The sequence below is a fragment of the Amyelois transitella genome, chromosome 13, assembly GCF_032362555.1.
Source record: "Amyelois transitella isolate CPQ chromosome 13, ilAmyTran1.1, whole genome shotgun sequence".
In the NCBI taxonomy this organism is placed as follows: domain Eukaryota; kingdom Metazoa; phylum Arthropoda; class Insecta; order Lepidoptera; family Pyralidae; genus Amyelois; species Amyelois transitella.
Genome location: NC_083516.1, coordinates 1,611,715 through 1,634,102, shown reverse-complemented (window position 1 = coordinate 1,634,102; position 22,388 = coordinate 1,611,715). Strand labels below are relative to the sequence as shown.

At 34.8% G+C, this 22,388-nt stretch overlaps 1 protein-coding gene across 4 annotated transcripts in view; it reads right to left on the bottom strand.

Moving 5' to 3' along the window:
• The window catches only part of LOC106140260 (unconventional myosin IC), a 53,987-nt gene extending 32,137 nt beyond the window's left edge, over positions 1 to 21,850 (bottom strand). Inside the window, exons 1-2 of one of the 4 annotated variants that reach the window (XM_060947276.1) lie at positions 21,696 to 21,850; positions 21,449 to 21,580 (exon numbers count right to left, since the gene is read on the bottom strand). In XM_060947276.1, coding sequence (XP_060803259.1) covers positions 21,449 to 21,555 — 107 coding nt within the window. In that variant the 5' untranslated portion in view covers positions 21,556 to 21,580; positions 21,696 to 21,850. The other 3 variants (XM_060947278.1, XM_060947277.1, XM_060947279.1) reach the window with 3 other exon arrangements.
• Between the last annotated feature and the right edge of the window lie 538 nt (positions 21,851 to 22,388).

Sequence of the window (22,388 nt, the reverse complement as noted above, 5' to 3'; positions counted from 1 at the left end):
CTGCATTAGTGGAGTGTCGAGAAAATAGAGTAACTGAATTCTGTCTTTAGTAAAACCCGCCTAAATAAGTTTAAGATGTATTTGTTTCAGATTATTATTTATACAGTAAATAAAAAAGGGTTTAACAATATATTGTAAGTGGTGACAAACATATACATATATGTATATCAAATACGACCAACGGTAACTCTTAAAAAAGTATTATTTATTATATTTTTCACAAGTTTTTCAATTTTTCTCGTGCTTTCCGTTCCCGCGGGAATTCACAGAAAAAGTTCGTTATTTTGTTATGACTACGAATACTTAAATATATGCATATTATTATAAATTTACACCAAAATCGGAACAGATAGACTTTCGCATTAACAATAATGTATGGACATTTATGGATAATCTTATTTGCTAATAATGCGCGCTTTATACATGTTACTTACTCTTATCTTGAGTCACTTTATTGAAGGAAAGCAGACACTCAGAAAGCGTTTGTTTGTAAAATCCTGTTGGCAGTTGAAAGTTGGCTATGACGTCACTATATATTTACGACCATACACAAACAATGACTTGATGTGTCCGAGATATGAAGTCGAAACATGTTCAGACTTTCTACATATAAAATCGACCACAAACACTCACATCTAGTCTGTATCCTTTTATGTTTTTAAGATTAAGCTAATAATATTTACAATAAAACTAAAGGTCACTTAAAAAAAAACTATAAATTTTTATATAAAAAAAAAATTACACGGACTGTAACTTTTTTTTTAATAACATAACTTGACTTCGTTTGATCTTTGCCTGCCTGGTGGTAAGCAAGATGAGTTCTAGATAAAGTGGTGCACGGAAGCTCAATTTATGTCTATTCACTCATTACTTTTTAACTTGATTGTTACTAGAAATAAGATTCCTAGGTAACTATCTCAAATTTATATACCTCGCCCTCGATTGGCTTTTACAGTCAACGCGGAAAGTGAGTAAGCACATTGTTTTTTCTACGCTTCGAAACAAGCATAGAAGATTCAAATTCAAAATTCAAAATATACCTATTAATTTCTTTAACAAAATGGTACATAATTTAACACGTTCAAGTAATTTTTCGGTCTTAACATTCTAATTGTTTCAGCCAATCGATTAACCGTTTCTTACAAAAATAATTTGGTAGAATAGATAAATATAGAGATAGATATCTACATATCTATTTCTATATTTATTATATTATAGCTTATATTGTTGCTAAGTATCTAGCTTGGTTATTAAATTGCCTTTTAGCAAACTCTGTCCTGTCCTGACACTATCACCAATATTCACAATAGCAACTTTTCATACATACATATGATCACGTCTATATCCCTAGCGGGGAAGACAGAGCCACCAGTCCTGAAAAGACTGATAGGCCACGCTCAGCTGTTTGGCTTAGTGATAGAATTGAGATTCAAATAGTGACAGGTTGCTAGCCCATCGCCTAAAAGAGGAATCCCAAGTTAATAAGCCTATCCCTTAGTCGCCTTTTACGACATCCGTGGGAAAGAGATGGAGTGGTCCTATTATTTTATGTAATGGTGCCGGGAACCACACGGCTTTGCCGCAACTTTTCAACATTTTAAAAAGAAAAATTTCCAGAAATAGAGGAACGTTAGACAACTGTCGATAACTTTATCTTATTGTGCTCCAGATACCTACAGTGTGTTGTCATGTAGGTATGTATGATTGTTTACGTGGAAATTTTGCTATACGATTTGATTACCACTCGATTGATTGATAACCACGTACTCGTATGTTCGAAGAATATGTCCGAAAATTGAGAAAAACTTAAAGACAAAACTTTCCAGTTCCTTAAAAGTTCTAAAATACGACCTTCATTTGTATCCTGACAAAAAGGCGTTTAAAAAATAATGACTTATTTATATACATACAGTACAAATCGCATACTAAGATATGAGCAATCGTTAAGTTCCAGACTTGTGTTTTATAACCAATACAAATAGATAAACATTAAATACGTAGACCAATTAGAAAAAAATCTTCCAAAACAATTCGAACCCCACCTTTTGGTTCAGAATCGAGAATTCAACTGCGGCAAATATACCGTCAAATATTGAAATTCTAAATTCGAATGTGCTCGCTTAGCAACAAAAATATGATCATCATAATCCTTGCTTACGCCGAAGACCCGTTAGGTAACAATGAACTATCATAGCACCAAATTTGGTCGCCTCATTGCTATTCAACACGTATATTGTCTCCTTTTGAATATCAATAAGTTTAAAATGTAAAGGGAAACGATAAGAAGGTACCTTTTTACTGAAGAATGACAATATACTTTTACATCGGATTGAGATATTTGTTATGGTAAACTCAAGAATTTGTTTACTTGCTTGGTACATACTTGGAAAAGTTTTAGAAGTGCGGAAAACATAATATATGTACATTACAGCATTATATGGATGGTTGCTGACAAATTGTCGGTTTGCTTACCATTAGGCATTATACCAACGATGACAGTTTAAGTACACAGGTTATACTCGCAGTAGAAAGTAAACATGGCAGATATTGTTTGTTTATTGTTTGCGTATGCTCAATGCATTAGCTTTTGTGTAATTTAGGTAAGGTTTACCTAAATTATCTAAAACTCTTGCGTTACAGAGTGACAGTCAACGTTATGGACATCAGTGGAGTAGAAAAGATTTTAAAAAATAAAAAAAAATATAATATTAAATACTTAAACAAAATTTAACACAATCAAAAAAATAATAATTATTTAATCTGTGAATTAATCGTCAAATCTATTTTCACGTCATTAGCTGTGTAGGTCAAGGCAGTAAACAAATGAGGCATAACGCATAAAAATGACGTTTAAGGTTGTATAATCTGTGGCAACATGCGGAACAGTATGTAAATCGCTTGAAAAGGTCAGAATAGTGGGCGAGTGGCGAAATTTTGTTGCGAATTCGCTTGGTTTGTGAAAATTGAGATCTTTATCTCTTGAAGTGAGTGCTATGAAAATAGTGTACCTACGTCCCTTAAAAAAATACAATCTGTCTTAAATTAGTTAGGAAAAAATGGAAAATTGAAGTATCAGCCTGAGGATTAAAAAGTAAACTCACGTCCATATCCCTTGGGGGTGGACAGAGCCAACAGTTTTAAAAATACTGCCAGGTCACTTTCAGCTGTTTGGTTGAATGATAGAATTGAGATTCAAGTAGTGACAGATTGCTAGCCCGTGCCCTAAAAGAATCCCAAGTTTATAAGCCTATCCCAAAGTCTCCTTTTACGACATCCATGTATCCATCGATTAAAAAGTAAGTTTCTAAGATCTGCTCTATAACCGTGCCAAATTACATCAAAATTGGCGTAGTAGATTTATGGTTATTCGTTACAAAGGTTTGCGCGCGATTTGTAATACAAATAAAGATATTGTTGTATTTTATTTTCATTTTGGGCATCATATTTTCTATTGGTTATTGGCCAAATCACGACGTGACCGTTCAACTTACACAAAACTCAGATTTTAATTTCAATAATATTTCAAACAATACTCTCTTAACACATACCTACAAAAAGACTAGGCATATATCGCCTGTTGTTAACAATTTGGTTAAGTTATTCTTATCACAAAACAATGATAATGTGGCGTATTGAAACAGGGAGAGGGTCGACGACCTTCAAAACTTCCATTGATGATTCATTAGCTAAATGCTATTGCAATAATAGACACTTAATTTAAATTTTAAAAACAAAAAATCACAGAAGAAGGAAGAATAAAATAAATATAATATATATCTATACTAATATTATAAAGCTGAAGAGTTTGTTTGTTTGTTTGAACGCACTAATCTCGGGAACTACTGGGCCGAATTGAAAAAAGAATGAATGTAAAGTGATGGTGTACGATCTCAACAATTCTTTTACCTGGCTGTATGGCCGTTCAGTCTTTTCAAGATAGTTTTCTCTGTCAACCCCACAAGGGATATAGACGTGACTATATGTATGTGTGTTTGTATGAATTAAAAAAATAATTAACATTCGCTAATCGCTCCATTTGTAAGTATGGAATGGCAAAATTATACAGACACATTCAACTTTCAACACCCCTCATTTTTGAGTCGGAGGCTTCATAATACATGGTCTTGTTGCGTCAACGACCACCTACCGAATTCTTTATATGTCGTGTTAATCGCATAATAAACTGCTAAAGGTCTGCTTCAGTTGGTAATTGGGTCAATTAATTCTAAAAGCCACAGTAACCTGATCTCTCGCTTTTTGACGTCACACGTCAGTCGTGACGCATAGCCTAAGACAAAAGGTAAGGCCGCCCAGACTGGATAAGTCACGAAGTGTTCATATGGTTTCATGATATAAGTATAGTATGTCATAGACAAATTTATAAGCTATATATAATACTAGCGAGCCGCCCCGGCTTCGCACGAGTGAAATGCTGATTGTCGTAAAAAGTAAAAGAAAAAAAAAATATTGTGGGATATCCATATGAGAGATAGACATATACCATCGCGGAGTTTTCTGTAGACATTTTCAATGTGTTCAAATAATTAGTACATTATTTTGATAAATCTCGTAGGGTTCAGCCTGCGTTTGCAATGTAAGCGGAAAAAAATATGATAATTAACAACATCACATTAGAAACCTCAAAAATAACAGTATTTTTCCATTATTTAATGGATGTTATTATACATATAAACCTTCCTCTTGAATCACTCTATCTATTGAAAAAAACCGCATCAAAATCCGGTGCATAGTTTTAAAGATTTAAGCATACAAAGAGACAGAGAAAGCGACTTTGTTCTATACTACGTACGTATATAGCTTAATATCTTAAATAAGACACTACCCCTTCACCAGCCATGGCTCAGCCAACCTTCCTAATAATGTCCTAATGTTGTTGTGAGTGCGATGATCTCGCTTTTGCTCTCTAACAGCGCACCCTTTCTTGATACACACATACTTTCACGTCTATACCCCTTGCTGAGACGACAGAGTCAACAGACTTCAAAAGACTAAAAGGCCACGTTCAGCTGTATGGTTTTATAATGAAATTTGGATTTAAATAGTGACAGGTTACTAGCCCATCGCCTACAAGAAGAATCCCAAGTTTATTAGCATAGCCCTTAGTCGCCTTTTACGATATCCATGAAAATCGTATTCCTTGCGATTCCATGAGACCCTCAAAATAGCCAGAACCAGGTTTTAGTGGGTAGACTGGCATATTAGGTGCTAGGAGTCCCACGCTCTTCCAGGTAAAAACCCAGGGTGCCGCCGGTAAAAAGGATTTTCCCTCACCTTTAAAATTAGGACACCGAATTCCTGTGGTATATTATGACTCATAAAATTTGCAAGTTTGTGTGTCTTATCGTCTCAAATGTTTTACATCGAAGCTTTAACCGGGGTTAACGTTTGGGCCTTGCCGAATCCCAGATCGTGACTCATCAAGACGTGATCTTCGTAATAAATGTCAGGATTATCGCCCTGAGGATGTTGGTTATGAGGTAAACAGGATGATTCGTTATTCAAGGATATTTTGGGCCGATTAAGGTTGGAGAAATGAAGATTTTTTTTTTATTCTTGCCTCTTGCTCATTCTCAAGGGATTGTTTCTTCCTCTTGGCTTTAGTACCGGTTGCATCCTCACCATTCTGGAGAGGAGCCAGGGTTATGCCAAGGTTTTTACGCAAAGTGACTCCTATCTGACTTTTGCATGTGAACCTGAACCATATTGCATTGATCATGGTTATCACGTATATTTTGGTCTGAATGTGAAGGTTCCTCACGATGTTTTCCTTCACAGTAAGAGCATCGGTTAGTATTCAAACTAATGTACATAACTTTGAGAATAGTCATTGGTACATGGCCGCGGTGGGATTCGAACCTGTGTTTATAAGCGCATCACGTATTTTAACCAGGCACCTTACCAATTTGACCACCGACGCTCCTCTTCTGCTGGGTCCAAAAAGGACTTAATGCCAGGAAGTTGACGCTAGTAAATACATAAAAAAAAGGTTCCAAGTAATTCTTTGTATTTCATATTTAGGATCCTGCCGGGCCATATTTCATACCACCCACTTTGAACCGCAGTTAGTCATACGCTGATGTCATTCTAAGGCTACTCTATCGTTATAATAATTTTATTAGATTCTGTTAGGGACAAAAATTTAATAAAATGTGTAAGGGCTAAAACATTTATAAGGTGATAGGTATTAATTCTAAAAATAATTATAAATTCTATCATAAAGCCAAATAGCTGAACGTGGCCATTCAGTCTTTTCAAGACTGTTGGCTCTGTCTCTGTCCGCAAGGGATATAGACGTGACCATATGTATGTGATATTAATGGTAACTAAGATAAACAATATTTTTGCAACATTATCTAAAACCAAATATGACAAAGAACGTTGTTTATTATAATCATGAAGGTGCAATCAATCTTACTGCTAAGTTTAATTCTTTTCACGAAGAAAAACACACATGTTATTTTTTTGTTCTCTACCAGTGGGTTGTATTGTTATAAATATTTGTATTGTTTTTAAATTTACATAAAATTACTTTCCCTGGTGGGCAGAGACTACATCTCTCCATTTTTAAATTTATCTTAAATGCAATCACTATTATTATTATAAATGCGAAAGTAACTCTGTTGATCTGTTACGATTTAACGCCTAAACCCTTAAACCGATTTTGATGAAATTTGGTACAGAGTTGACTCTGAGAACATACGAGTAGGCTACTTTTTATTGTAAAAAATATGAAGAAGACCACGCGTATGAAGTCGCGTGCAAAAGCTAGTGTTAATAAACAGATAGAGTTATAAATTACACGCGAACAAGAATAATTATATCACTTTTTACAATTTCTCATACTGCATTTGTCTTATCAGTTACCACATACTAGGTATCTCTTAATTAGTTACCATTCTCACGAGATAATAGTGGGAAATGTTGGGAAAAAAGTCTCACTTTCCCATGTTACCATTCCGTTTGACATATTTGTAGTGTCAGGTATGCAGAATGTTAGGAAGTGGGAAGAAAATTGATGATTAATGTGGGATCTTTGTGTCGTAAAAATAGAATTTGTTGCCGGAAATAGAAACAGCATTGTTTGCAGAAGAATCTTGGTTTGAACTGTGTTTTTTTTATACTATTTATGGCAACTAAGTGGTATCAGAAAGATTTAGATCCGATTGTACAGTCAACGACAAGGAAACATGACCCTCCGTTGATATAAACCAAAACCATTTCTGCTGTTTAGTGTAAGTACATGCCGTAGGTATATCTAATATAAGACTGATCTGATTAACTGATCTTCTCCACTTTTGGCTCTGACAACCCCATACGGAATAAAGATGCGGTAAATGTTTAAAAGACATATTTACAATTGAAAAAACCGTATTGTCATTGTGGGGGCTAGGAAATGTGATATTTATTTACATACATACATAAAATCACGCCTCTTTCCCGGAGGGGTAGGCAGAGACTACCTCTTTCCACTTGCCACGATCTCTGCATACTAATGCAAAATGCGATATATATTTACAGATATACGCTATTGAAGAGCGTCGATGGCCGAATCGGTAAGATACCCGGTGCGCATAAAGGTAAGAGTTCAAATTCATGTACCAAAGTCTGCTTTCTTAGTTGTTTTACATTAGTTTTAATACTAACCGATGCTCTTACGGCGATACAAAATATTGTGAGGAAATCTGCACATTCAGCCAACTGAATGCGTAACCATGATCCAATACATATTTAGGTCTCTCTGCAAGGTTGCGGAAGTCAGATGGGAGTTGCTTGGAGTAAAAACCTGACTCACCCAAACCAGGTCAAGTGACCCCGATCTCCTCTCCGGAGAGGTCAGAATTTAACCAGAACTAAATATATAAATATATACGGGACAAATTACAGTGATTGAATTAGCTTCGAAGTAAGTTCGAGACTTGTGTTACGAGATACTAACTCAGCGATACAATATTTTATAATAAATACTTATATAGATAAACATCCAAGACCCAGGCAGGCCAATCAGAGAAAGTTCTTTTCTCATCATGCCCTGTACACTACAGCTAGATGTAAGGAGATATACGAATAGAATAGAATAATTTATTTGCATGATTCACATATTTTTACATATATGTAAATCAACCTGCATGCTGCGCGCAAATATTAATGATGGGTATAAACTCAAAATAAGGATTACATTTGTTTTTTTTGATTGAGAACTCATAACCCATTTTTTAGGCAATCGGGTAAAACCGTATTGTCATTGTGGGAGCTAGGAAATGGGTCGGGGCGCGGCTAGGTGCGGCACCCTACGGCAAATGTTCTTCGACGTGTGTTTACTGCCCTATACTTTATGTCGACATAAATTTCGTTTGTACATACATACGAGTACATATAATCACGTCTATATCCCTTGCGGTGTAGACAGAGCCAACAGTCTTTAAAGACTGATAGGCCACGTTCAGAAACGAAATTAATCTATCTTAAAGTCAAACAGACTTTAAGATAGATTAATTTCGTTTGTGTTACATTAAATTTTAGTATTTATATGCACAACTAAAGGACACCAGCGAATTCGATCGCGTTAATCGTAAAATCACCACCAAACGCCAAAAAAGGCACGAAATGATCTTTATTGATATTTAAATTTGCGAATTGATACGCAATTTCTTAAAAAACATTACATGCAATAACGGTCATTATCTATACGATTATAAAGCTGAAGAGTTTGTTTGTTTGTTTGAACGCGCTAATCTCAGGAAGGGTTCGATTTGAAAAATTATTTTCGCGTCGACTAGACCATTTATCGAGGAAGGCTTTATAACATCGCGCTGCAACTATAAGAAGCAAAGAAATAATGGAATATGTATGGGAAAAAAAACGGGGAAAATTATTCATCTTTGAGGTCTTCAATGATGCCCAAAATAACTATTCCACGCCGACGAAGTCGCGGGCGCATATAAAAAAGTGTACTTATAAAAATTGTATTAAACTTCCTATTAATTAAAATCCCCTTATGGTAGTTTTGTGGCACCTGCTCATGCGCAATACACAACCGTCATTACAAATAAGGTCATGACATAATGGTATACTAACTTTAGACTGGATCTCTTTACTCGTGTTATATAAGTCCGATTTTCCGTTGCTGTGTGCGAATTTCAGGAAATTCTCGTACACGGGGTATAACAGTCTTTTCAAGACTGTTGGCTGTCTACCCGTATAACATATAATGTGTGTATACATAATATGTATAATCATATCAGTGAATTAAGGACATACAGACGGACATGACAAAACTCTAAGCTTCTTTGTACCTAAGAATACGAAATTTTCCATACGTACTCAACGACTTCAGTCTTGAAGCTATGTCTAAAAAGTGTTTGCTATTTACGGAACGCTAAGAGTTCTTTGAAAAGTCTTATGTAATAAACAGTCGATAGCCAGTCTCTAGTGATAAGCGGTCATTACTCCTAGTTGATTGTGCGATGACCTTTATCAACCAACACAGAACTTGCCCAATACAAATTCGCACTGCGGCCAAAAGTAAAAAATGATACTCTTTTTCTGAGTAACTTATTTATTTCATAGTGTTATTATTTCATACTTTCTGTAAAGAAAAATATCTTTATTTTTTATTTATTTATTCATTAGGAATAACAAACAGCTATATTATAAAGACATATTAAAAGTTATTATCGTGAGAAATCCTGCAAATTTTTGAAGTGACACACACATACACATAATCACGTCTATATCCCTTGCGAGCTAGACAGAGCTAACAATCTTGAAAAGACTTAACGTGGGCTGAACTGAAAACGAGGCCTACGTTCAGCTTTGATTGAATTTATATTCAAATAGCGCCGTATGATTCCCGGCATAAATAGAAAAATGAATCCACTCCATCACTTTCTCATGGATGTTGTAATTGGCGACTAAGGGATAGGCTTATATACTTTGGATTCTTCAATTGCGATGGGATAACAAATTGTCACAGCATGAAATAAAATAAAAATATGGAATGCGAACCCCGAGCTCTGATCCGACAATGTTGTGTAAATTAGAACAAGGATGAAAATTAATTTTCTTTATTTTTGTGTAGAAATTACGCTACATACAACTGATTGTCACATAATGACAATATTATACAAATATTTGGCGGTGTCTTCGCGTAATTGTATTGTAATAAAAGAGGCATTATGCTCTATTTGCTCAACTGACTAACTGACTGACTCATTGCACCATTTATAATAACTTTTGGGGCATCTGTTATCAAGGACGTTTTAGCGATCTTTTTAGAAACTAGACTTTTGCTAAAGACTTCGCTCATGCAGGAATTTTGCAGAAATAATTTTGTAGAAATTTAAAACAAAATTTTATTCACTGAGTTTTTTTGGTAACAAATCAAAATAAAATCATAAAAATATCTTCCATTTTTACTATAATATAATGCCCGAAACATTGTCCGCGTAAACTGGCGGACTAAGTAAATTATTTTACAGTTTATCTTGAGTTACTTTAAGTCTAAGTTATAAACCTATTATGTAGTAGGCTATTGTGACATACGTACAAATGATCACGTCTATATCCCTTGCGGGGTAGACAGAGCCCACAGTCTTTAAGAAACTGATAGGCCACGATCAGCTGTTTGGCATAATGATAAAATAAAACTGAGATTTAAAAAGTGACAGATTGCTAGCCCATCGTCTAAAAGAAGAATCCCAAGTTTATAAGCCTAGTCGCTTTTTACGACATGCGTGGGAAAATGATGGAGCAGTCCTATATTTTTTTTATTGGTGCCGGGAACCGCACGGCTATTGATATTTATGATTACGGAATTACTGGATACGGATTAATCTTATCTCTGTCCAATATGCTATTATTTGTGATTCATATGTTTACTATGAAGAGGATGTAGAATTATAAATGTGACACTTACGTCAATGCCTTATTAACTAAATGCACATTTTAACGTGGACATTAAAATAAATTTACATATACAAGCTGTTGACCGCGACTTCGTACACCTTTTAATTTAAATCTCTAAACTTTTTTCTCATTTTGTTATTCCAACCCAATGTCTAAGCATTTCTTTTCTTCTTGTTTCATAGTTTGATGCAAAATCCGTTCTGTAGATTTTGTTTTAAGGTGTAATAAACACACACACAACCTTACAAACTTTCGCATTTATAATTTTACTAGAGGCCGCCCGCGACTTCGTCCGCTTGGAAACACTATCATTACGTAACAATCAATCCCGCGGGAACATCGGGATAAAAATGTGTAGCATATGTGTTATTCTGGGTCTTCAGCTACCTACATACCAAATTTAATCGTAATCGGTTCATTAGTTTTTGCGTGAAAGAATAACTAACATAAATACTGACATACTGATGGGCTAGCAACCTGTCACTATTTGAATCTTAATTCTATCATTAAGCCAAATAGCTAAACGTGGCCATTCAGTCTTTTCAAGACTGTTGGCTCTGTCTACCCCGCAAGGGATATAGACGTGACCATATGTATGTATGTATGTAATACTGACATCCTGACTGAGATACTCACAAACTTTCGCATTTATAATATTAGTAGGATTTAGTAGGAAAGGTTGTCGTGTGGTTCCCTGCACTTCAGAATAGGACCATTAGACTAAGGGAGAGGCTAATAAATTAGGGATTCTTCTTCTAGGCAGGGATAGCAATCTGTCACTATTTGAATCTCAATTTCATCATTAAGCCTTATGGCTTTAGCTGTACGTGGCCTGTTAGTCTTTTCAAGGCTGCTGGCTCTGTCTACCTCGCAAGGGTTATAGACGTGATTATATGAATGAATGAAAAGAAGTTAGACGAATACAAATAAGCAACACTGACAGTATAGTTAAAAATATCGAATGATACATAGTTCGCATATAAATGACTAAGTAAATGAATTTACTGACATCACAATTAAAGAGAGGTTACCTACTTTGAAATATTATCCCGTTTCGTTTCCAGAAATGGTGTCGTTTTCCGCATAAGCCTGTGATCACACTGATTTTAATTCCAACTTATCTAAATAACATGATATTTATGCATTGTTTGAAGTTTGTCATATTTTAAATACTTGGGTAGTAGATTTCACCCGCGTGATAAGTGTCCTTTATTCTTCTCTCTCCACACTATACGTATGCAAACTTTCATAGAAGTCGGTTCAGTGGTTTTCTCATGAGCCTTAAATTAAGACGTATAAACAAAAACACATTCAGCAACACGGGTTAGGTTCCCCTGCAACGGTTGTGGAAATCAGATGGGAGTCGCTTCGCGTAAAAACCTGACTCACCCAATCCAGGATCCATGGTCTAAAGGTGGATCGAACGAAGGCCAGGAGGAAGTGTCCATAAACATTTTTTTTTATCATTTTTAAAAAGAGACTGCATAGACATTAACAGTTTCTTTTTTAAAATTTTTTTGTATTAAAAAAAAACCTTGAATAAGCATCTTCTTTCATTCCTTTTCATATTGACTTAGGAATCGATGTTTTTTGTTTTTCTGCGAAAGACTTACTAAGTATGATTATCTTCATGTTATTTAACTTTTTTTCTGTAAAGGTGAATGCGCATGCGGCCTTTCCGAGACGTGCGCAAAAAGATTCACGCATAACGAGCTACCAAGGACTTAGGTCACGGTGTGGTCAGACCCAGTGGCGTAGCGTAGTGGGGGCGGCGGGGGCGGCCAGCCCCGGGCGGCACTTTTAGGGGGCGGCAAAATTTTACAACAAATAATAAAGTTTGCTCTTAAAAAAAGTAGACATATATTTTTTTTATTGAAGACGGAAGTTTTATTTTTAATTCTAACAAAAACTCGTTAATATAAAATTATAGTATCGTTCTAGTTATAATTAAAAATTGATTTTATTTAATCTTGTCTATCGTCGTACACCTCACATCATATATCGTAGGTACACCTGGACGATAGACAAGATTAAATAAAATAAGCTTAAGTGATAGGTAACTAAGTTATATCCATGTATCAAATTGGTTAAAGTAAAAGAATTTTTGTATTAATAAATGTGATGTGATTGTAAAACTTAGACAAGCTTATTTATTTAAAATCTAACCTGTATAATGCAAAATAATGATGACTGTTATCGTCGACAAGTTCTCTATAATGAATGTATGTAATGTATACTGTACATCAAATTAAAATACCTAAATAAGAGGGCGGCAAAATTGTCTTCCGCCCCGGGCAGCCGACACTCACGCTACGCCACTGGTCAGACCTTAACTTTGCAATGAACAAGGTAAACGGCATTTCAATACAATGCATTGTCGCGTGTTACTTGAGTCTAGTACTTCCTATGAGCTATGGTCAGTACTAGACATCTGAACAAAAACTGAGGTAAAGTAATGTTAAGAAAAAAAAGCCTATTCCTTTATGGGATTCATGTTTTAGGCGATGGGCTAGCAACCTGTCACTATTTGAATCTCAATTCCATAATTAAGCTATATAGCTGAACGTGGCCTATAAGCTTTTCATGACTGTTGAGCTCTCTTCCCTATGAGGAATAAATACATGATTTTATGTATTATGTATGTGTAAAGTCTTAACATTTGCTCAAACAAACAAACAATAATCCATATAATATATCTATAGGCTATATCCCCAACGGGGTAGTCAGAGCCAGCAGTCTTGGAAGACTGACGGGCCAAGTTCAACTGTTAGGCTTAATTATGGAATTGAAATTCAAAAAGTGACAGGTTGCTAGACCATCGCCTATAAGAGGAATCCCAAGTTTATAAGCCTATCCCATAGTTGCCTTTTCCAACATTCACGGGAAAGAGATGGAGTGATCCTATTCTTTTGTCTATTGATGCCGGGAACCACACGGCACAAAGCACGGCGAACAATAAATTAACTTATATACGAGTATCATTGGTTCGTATACTATCGCTTCACAGTTCAAATCAATAAAGTTAAAGAACATCTTAGTAAAGAGCATTATTTATGAGCATCAATAAAAAAGTTGATGTTTTATTGATCTTAATGTGCAATGTGTTTGTAGTACGTAGTACTTTGAGCTAGATAGCTCAATATCTGTTATATATATTTAAAGATACCATTAAATGGATTTGACAAGCAATAATTACATTCACTGGATTTCTCTTTCTTAATACCTACGTATCGTGTGGTGCCTAGCACTTTAGAAAAGAACCACTCTATCTCTTTCCTGTGAATGTCGTAAAAGACGACTAAGGGAATAGGCACAGAATTAAAATCTAGTGATTTTATCAGACTAATGGTAATGATATCCATATTGCATTGTGTTTTTGATAGTCTGGATGATAAAAATTTTAAGAGAAAAAAAGAATTGAATGCATAAAAAATTTTATCAAAATTTACGTGGGTGAAGCCGCGGTCAACGAATAGACATTAATTAAAAAGTGAAATTCTACGTCCCTTGTCAATGCTAGCTGTAGAAGAAATATTATTAAAAAACAATATGTATAGGGGATGGTGAGTTTGTGCCTATATTTGTTTTTTTTTGTTAACTCTTCAAATTTTACTACTTAAGTCAACCAATTTTTTTCATACAAGGAAACGGCAGAGTTTCGTCAAACTTAACCAAAATTCAGACCATAACAAAAAAAAAACAAAATTGATTAAATTTTGCTAAGAGATAGACTGCACCTTTAGGAGGAACACTATTACAGAAGGAACTTTCAAGTTAAAGCTTCGTAACTAAATAAATAAACGTTAAACAACCCGCAATGCAGTGCGATCTAAAAAAACGAAGATTAATCTACGTGTAGGTATAGTATAACCTAGTCTATTGATGCAATAAGTCGTTATCTCAAATCGATATTCTAGAACCGGCACCAATCCCCAAAATTGCAGTCAACGACCGCATCGCAAAAAATACTCACCTCACTAACAACTCGATTAAAACACCACATTCGACAATTCCACCTGCATCACTGCACGAGAAACTTGCACTGAACTTAACTTTTTTGAACCGAAAATTTTATCGATTTTTATCACCTTGTTATCTACTAGATTCACATCTGACCGCGTTCAAGCCCTATTAATAAAAATTAAAGGCACTATGGTTTTAGTTTTTAAATTTGAAATTTCAAACACGCGTTCGATATTTAAAGTTTTTTGTTTCGTTAACGGCTTACGTCGAAGCGAGCGACATGGAGCCTAGTCAAGCGTTGGCGGTGTACTGGCTTCGGTCAAGTGAGAGTCGGTATTGAGTCTTGTGTCATCATTTAACCATACGCTTGCCAATTAAATACACACTGAGCCATTGTTTTGGTTACCGTTGGTATCTTATCCTGCCAGACTTGAATAAATCAAGTTCAACTTATTCATTTGAATTGGGTTGATTGAATTAACTTTATTGAAGGTCATGCGTAAAATGCATTGGTCTAGCCATTACACAGTCCAGACATTTTTTTGCAAAGAAAATTATTAATAAAGGTTAACTACTAGACTAACTCGCATGGAGTGGGCCCAATAGCTTATTTATAGGTTATTTCTTGATTGAATTAAAATTATTTGTAATTATCAAAGAAAAGCATTGCCCGCATTTCCGCTCACGTCAGTCGAAAACTTCCGCTATTCCCGTTGTGGTGGATTTTTTCATAAAAATAAACCTATTATTGTTTTAGGATATTAATCTATATTTATACAAAATTTCATTAACTAATGTAGAACATACTACTAGTAATCTAATGTAGAACATTTATAGTTGTTGTGTTTGTTTTAAATATAATGATTTATTTCAAATGAGGGCAGCACTGCGCCGTTGAATAACGTGAAATAGATCCTAAGATATCGATCACGGAATATAAAAATTAGTTACGTGTGATTTTTATTACGCATGTGCTAGCTATGTCTCGAACGATATAAATAAAAATAAAATTTCAACATTTTCTCACAATAATCCATTCACATAACTTTTATGACTTTTATTTAGCAAAGAACGTTACAAAATAAGATTTTGCAAACTATTAAATATGTCGAAATCGCTTTGGGGGCTAACTAAATTTAGTTGATTTATGTAAAAATCTTGGCATAAAAATAAGTAGATATTTAAAACAAGTATTGTAGTTAATTTTCTTCTTCCAAAGTCGTTTCACTCTTGACATAGTGGTCTTGGTCGACTCCTGTCGAACTGCAGTACCGGCTGCACTAATGAACGGGATAATATTTTGCCGCCTTTTTTTGGTCTGTCCATCTCATCGGGGATGCCACGCGATCGGGTGCTTTCAACTTTTTCCTCTGTAGCGGGAGCGATGATTCAGCTCGACCGCCACCAAAGGGATCTTCCGCCAGGCTAGGTGTTATGTCTGGGGAACCGCGCGACAGACGATGTTGTGTCGGAGGTTGTATAATGCTCCAATCCATGAAATCTTTGTTAGCGCGATTTAGGTTTTTTTGACTGATAGCGTCGCGTTATTTTAATTTTTTTATTGTTGTGTCGTATAGCATAGACATGTCATAACACCCTCCACTACCACTCCATCCATCCACCAGCCATGGTTTTAACAACCTTCCGGTTATCTCCGCCGAATCACGTTCGGAGTTCGCTACTCCCACGTTTGCTCTCTAACAGCGTACCCTTTCTTGACTCTCTATGAATTCTTAACAGTGCCCTTTAGTTATGTGTTACTCAGATATTCTAAGCGACGTATGACGATAAACGTCTGCACCCAGCATTACAAGACTCTCAGTCATTGTTGCGTCGTGATGTGATACATAGCAAAAGAATGTAAGGATGTTTGTTTGTATTAAGTTTAGGCGACAGGCGCTGACTGCTGGGCCGTGTGCGATTTTAATATGGCATTCTATGGAGCAAAACTGACCAATAAACTTTAGACCACAATCAGTAACAGTGAAAGTCAAATAAAGAGAATAGGTGTCGTAGATTTATATATGTTCTTTCATTCATATTATCACGTCTTTATCCCTTGCGGCGAAGAGTAGTAATCTTAAAAGATAGATAGGCCACGTTCAGCTGATAAGCTTTATGATAGAATTGAGATTCAAATAGTGACAGGTTGCTAGTCCATCGCCTTAAAGAAGAATCCCAAGATTATAAGTTTATATGCGTTCAATCTACATAAAGAATTATTTATCATAAACTTTAATGATAATAAGACACTGCAAGTTCTGCCATCAATAGATATCACTGTTTTTTACAAATAAAAGTAAAGCTGATACTTTTTTCTTACGTCCATAAGAGTCAATGACATCAATTAAAAACTTCTAATTACACAGAAGACTATCACGAAAGAAAATTATCATGATTGATAAGTAACTATTACCTTTATGTCATACACACGGTAACCTTACCTACATAGGAGTATAACAATGTAGAAGGATATTGCAATTTTTATATTGCTGTTTTCATGGTCGTAGCAAGCTTTAGGTAAAAAGTGGGGTGACGTAGATAGTCTCTGCCTATTTCACCGAGAAACAAGCGTGATTTTTATTTAAGAATGTTTATTTGAAAGACCACCACAGTAAGGCCACGTCATATTGTAGATCACACAAAAGATTACAACGTGCAACTTTAAAAGAGTCTTTTTTGTAACCAGTCCTGATATTTGAGGGTAGGTACCTACTTATTCCATTATCTGTTTAACATTACCGCCTTTTGTCTGCTAACGAAACGTTTTTTTTTCTTCTTCACTTTTTAGTTTCTATTAAAAAATTATTAGGAAACTTGAGTTATTTCATTTTATCGTCAGTATAATATAATTTATGCCGTGTGGTTCCCGGCACCAATAAAAAAAAAGAATAGGACTACTCCTTCTTTTTCACATGTCGTAAAAGGCGACTAATGGATAAGCTTATACATTTGGGATTCTTCTTTTAGGCGACGGGCTAGCAACCTGTCACAATTTGAATCTCAATTCTATCATTAAGCCAAAAAGCTGAAAGTGGCCTATCAGTCTTTTGAAGACTGTTGGCTCTGTCTACCCCGCAAGGGATATAGACGTGACTATATGTATGTATAATATAAAATCACTCCGAGGCACGAAAGCAAATTTACTCAACATGTCTTCTGTATTTAATTAGACACAATTCTATGGTAACCTATGTAAGCCACGCTTACTGCTCTGATATGATCAGATTGTGTTCCTCCTTAATTATCTTTAAAACGTATGATTACGTGTTATTAACGCTATACGACAAAAAAAAAATATTTTTTGAAGTATGTACTTTGGAAATTAGTGGTAGTTACAGTTTTAAAAACTTCAATTTATATTTTAGTAGGTACAGTACATAGAAGCACTCGGGTTGACAGAGAAGAAGCTTGGAAGCTTGCATTAAATAATGTGCGCAAATTCCCTTTGTCGCCTTTAACGACATCTAAGGTAAAAAAATAGAGTGGTCCTATTCTAAATCGCCGGAAACCACACGACACATTCACGAACAGACCTAAGTGTATCTTCCCTCTCTTACAATCTTTTCGAATAACCTTAGAGACAGACAAAGAGAGAAGACATAAAATATGCCTTATTAACTTTTTTGAACGGACCAGCGTAGACGCATTAGTGCATCGAAGGAGCATTTTACCAAATCCAGATGCCCTGTCAAGAGTGATTGCTCAGACTGTCAGGACAATGACCCCCACTTCGCTGAAGTGTTTGCATTTGCGAACTACTTACTCTGTTGTCACTATTACTCGTAAAAAGTCAAAGGTAGTTTGTTGCTGGTTCAACTTGTGTTTTAGAAACGTTTTTTAAAAGACCACACGTCATATTGTAGATGTCACAAAAGATTACCGTTGTAACTAAGTCTTCTTTGAGAGACTTTTTTTTATCCAGTCCTGATATTTAAGGGGAACTTATTCCATTCTCTGTTTAAAATTGCCGCCTTTTGTGTGCTAACGAAACTTTTTTTTCTGCACTTTTTAATTTTAATTAATAAATAATTAGGAAAATGAGTGATTTTTTTAAACTTGTGTTTTAAAAAAAATCTAATTAACGAAGGGTGTAACCTTTAAGTTGCTACTTCATTAAAGGTTAGCCCTTTAATGGAAATTGGCCCACAGGTATCTTGATTAATAAAAAAAATTCTTAATATATTATCTGTGCCAAATTTCATTTAGTATAGTAAAGTTTTTAATAATAAATATATTCGAAACGTATCAGCTGAGCTGCTGATTACCAACTTATTATCTCATAAATTTTTTGTAAGTATTTTTTGTTGGAAGTCTTTGCGTGGGCGATCAGGTCAATAGGAATACAGTTAGATCAATATTTTTTATGTGGCAATATTTGTGTCAATGATGTTTATTAAACAATGGATCCAAAACGGGTTAGGTTTACCTACAAAGGTTGCGGAGGTCAAATGGGAATCGCTTCGTGTGAAAATCTGACTCACACAATCTAGGATCTATGGTCAAATGCCTACCCCGGACTCCTCTCCAGACACTTGAGGATATTTATTTGACATTGTTGTCTGTCGCTAACCCCGCGTGAATACCGCGTGCTACTCGGCCACTTCTCATGTTTTCTCTATGGTTTTTTCAGCTTTAAAAAAAAATATTCATACCTACTTTGTGGAATGTCTCCATCGACATTTAACGTATCAATACTAATAATAATACTTATTTTATGGCTTTTCTATTGGTTCAATTAATATCAATTCGATGCAATCGGTCAATGGAATGGACGATCATATTATTATTGTTTTGCACATGCTAGTTGCATGTTACTACTTTTGCCTAGGGTTTCGTTCGTGTGGGAATTTCCAAAAAACTAGCCGTATATCTGAAACCATCGTCTATTTTCAAATTCAAGTCAAATTTTATTCAAATCGGACTAGTAATTTTTGAGATTATAGCAATAGTCGTTCTGCCCGATGACTATTATTTTAAAAATATTTAATTTTTTCATTAATTAAATATGTCATCATTATATAATATGTAGTTATCTTTAAAATATTAATATATAGAAATAAACTTAGTTAAGTATTAACCATAAATAAATAAATACATGACTCATAGGGAGTACATTTTGATTTGTCTTTGAATTTATCTTAGATTAAACTCTGTTGATATAAATTAAAATATCATAACAGTTAAATATTTCAACCAGATTAATTTTTCATATCAATCCGACAATCAACTCAAGGTTTCAAAATCTATTAGATATGAAGAATATAATGAATATTGAGAGTATATGCTTATTTTAGAATGATCTCTTTAATTGTCATTGATTTAACTTTCTAGATATCCAACATTTTAAGTTTTTCGTTTTGTCGGGATCCACAGAGCATAGTTACATGAATAAAATATTATGTTGAGTTACATTAACTTCATCTAAAAAAATCACATTGTACACCCTACGAAATTTAAATATTGTTTCATCATATTTTTGTCAGGAGCTTTGCCTTCAAGAAAGTTTTTAGTCATCTGACCTCCGCAACATTTGCAGTAGAACCTAACTAGGGAATAAAACCCAGGAATGACTCTGGGATCCCGGCACATTTCAATTTTCGGGATCATTAAAACCGGGTTTCGGGGCCAGTCCCGGAAGCGCATGATTGGAAGAATCCCCCGGATTATATCTCCCGATCCTAACCTTTATTGATATACCCATAGTGACAATCATAGTTACACATTCAATTGTCTCAATGTGCAGGTTTCTTCAAGACGATACCCTTACAGTGTAGAAAATTCTCTGTCACGGTTAATTACCAAAAATTACGATAAGCTAATTCTAAGAAATATTTAATTGCAGGTGTTTAAATATCAATTTGATATTTATTAGAGAAAGATTATATTTTATGTTACAAATATTACCTACAATTGTAATTGCCTATCGATACTCTTTACGTAAGTAACATCAAAGTCTCGAGATAAAAGGTACTTTATCAGATATGGATTTAATTATTACTATCGTTATGAATTCCAATGATTAATTTTACTTTGTGCTACAGATATTCATAGGTATAAATAAGGACTGGGGTATAGTCAAAATTATCAGAGTATTTAAAAACTATAACCGTGATTTTGCCGGCAGAAAGAAGGTTTAATTGTAATAATGACTAAGGACACATAAGATCACGGCCAACAATATTAGGTATAAATGTTGGTTGTTGTCAGGCAGGCTCACACACAGCACAGCTTGCGGGGTAGACAGAGACAACAGTCTGGAAAAGACTAATAGACCACGCTCGGCTGTTTGGCTTGATAAAGGAATTAAGATTTAAATAGTGACAGGTTGCTAGTCCATCGCTTAGAAGAACAATCCCAAGTTTAAAAGCCTATCCCTTAGTCGCCTTTTACGACATCCATGGGAAAGAGTGGTCTTATTCTTTTTTTATTATTGGTGCCGGAAACTACACGGTTAAGTCTTTTCATATAGATATATTCTGTTACATAATTTTAAGAGTAAGTCGTACTTTTTAAAATATTTATTTGTTTCTTTTTTCTTATAAAATTTTGCACTTACTCTCGAGGCGGGGCCAAAGATCCTCCGCTGTTCTCCACGACCTGAATCGGCGCGGGCGCATTATCAACGGAATTCTCCACCACATTCACTGTAATTTGGTCCGTCATTATTCAGTTCCTTTGCACAATCACTCTGAAAAAATTAAAAATAAATCTGTTTTTATAACATAACTAGCAGGTAATAAAAACAGATTTATTTGTAAAATTTTATATCACTCGCGGTATTTATGTTATTTTTTTTTAAATACTTGTATTAATAATAGTGACGTGGCGTTGAATTTCCTCCAAGGACCCGGTGCCAAGTGAACGAGTGTTGTCCCTTATCAGATATATAATATAATAATCTGTTTATCATTATCGTTAATTGTTCGATTATAAATATTCTACTCTCCTTTTAAGGAAAGTTTGATTAGATTGGTCGAGTCTCATAAAATTTTATAATACGCATATACATAAGTACATATATTAAAGCGTTTACGATTTCATGGAAATAGTAGATGGTAATCAATTGGAAGTTTTATACCATAGCTAGTTCAATTATGGTTTTTTAGCCCCTCAGGATATTTAACAGTGCAAGATACGTGTATTTGTACCTACCTACATAATGCACAGTATACCCTCTAAACAGTACCCTTAACCGACAAGCATGTAAAAAGAGAAACAAGTATGTTGGGATCGTGGCTAGTGAAAAGATGTAGTCTCCGCCTACCCCTCGGTTACCCAGGCGTAGTACCCAAGTATAGGTATTTTTCTCTTTGTACGATTTTAATAAGTTAACAAAAAATATAGGATTGAACTAGTTAATTAACTTGTATTTGATGCAAACAACGCCATCTATGTGATAAAGTTGAAACATAATCTTTCTCAGTTTAGCTATTCCACGCGAGATGGCGTTTAATTAATGCATTTAACACGAGATGGCAGCTCTGGTTAAATTTCGA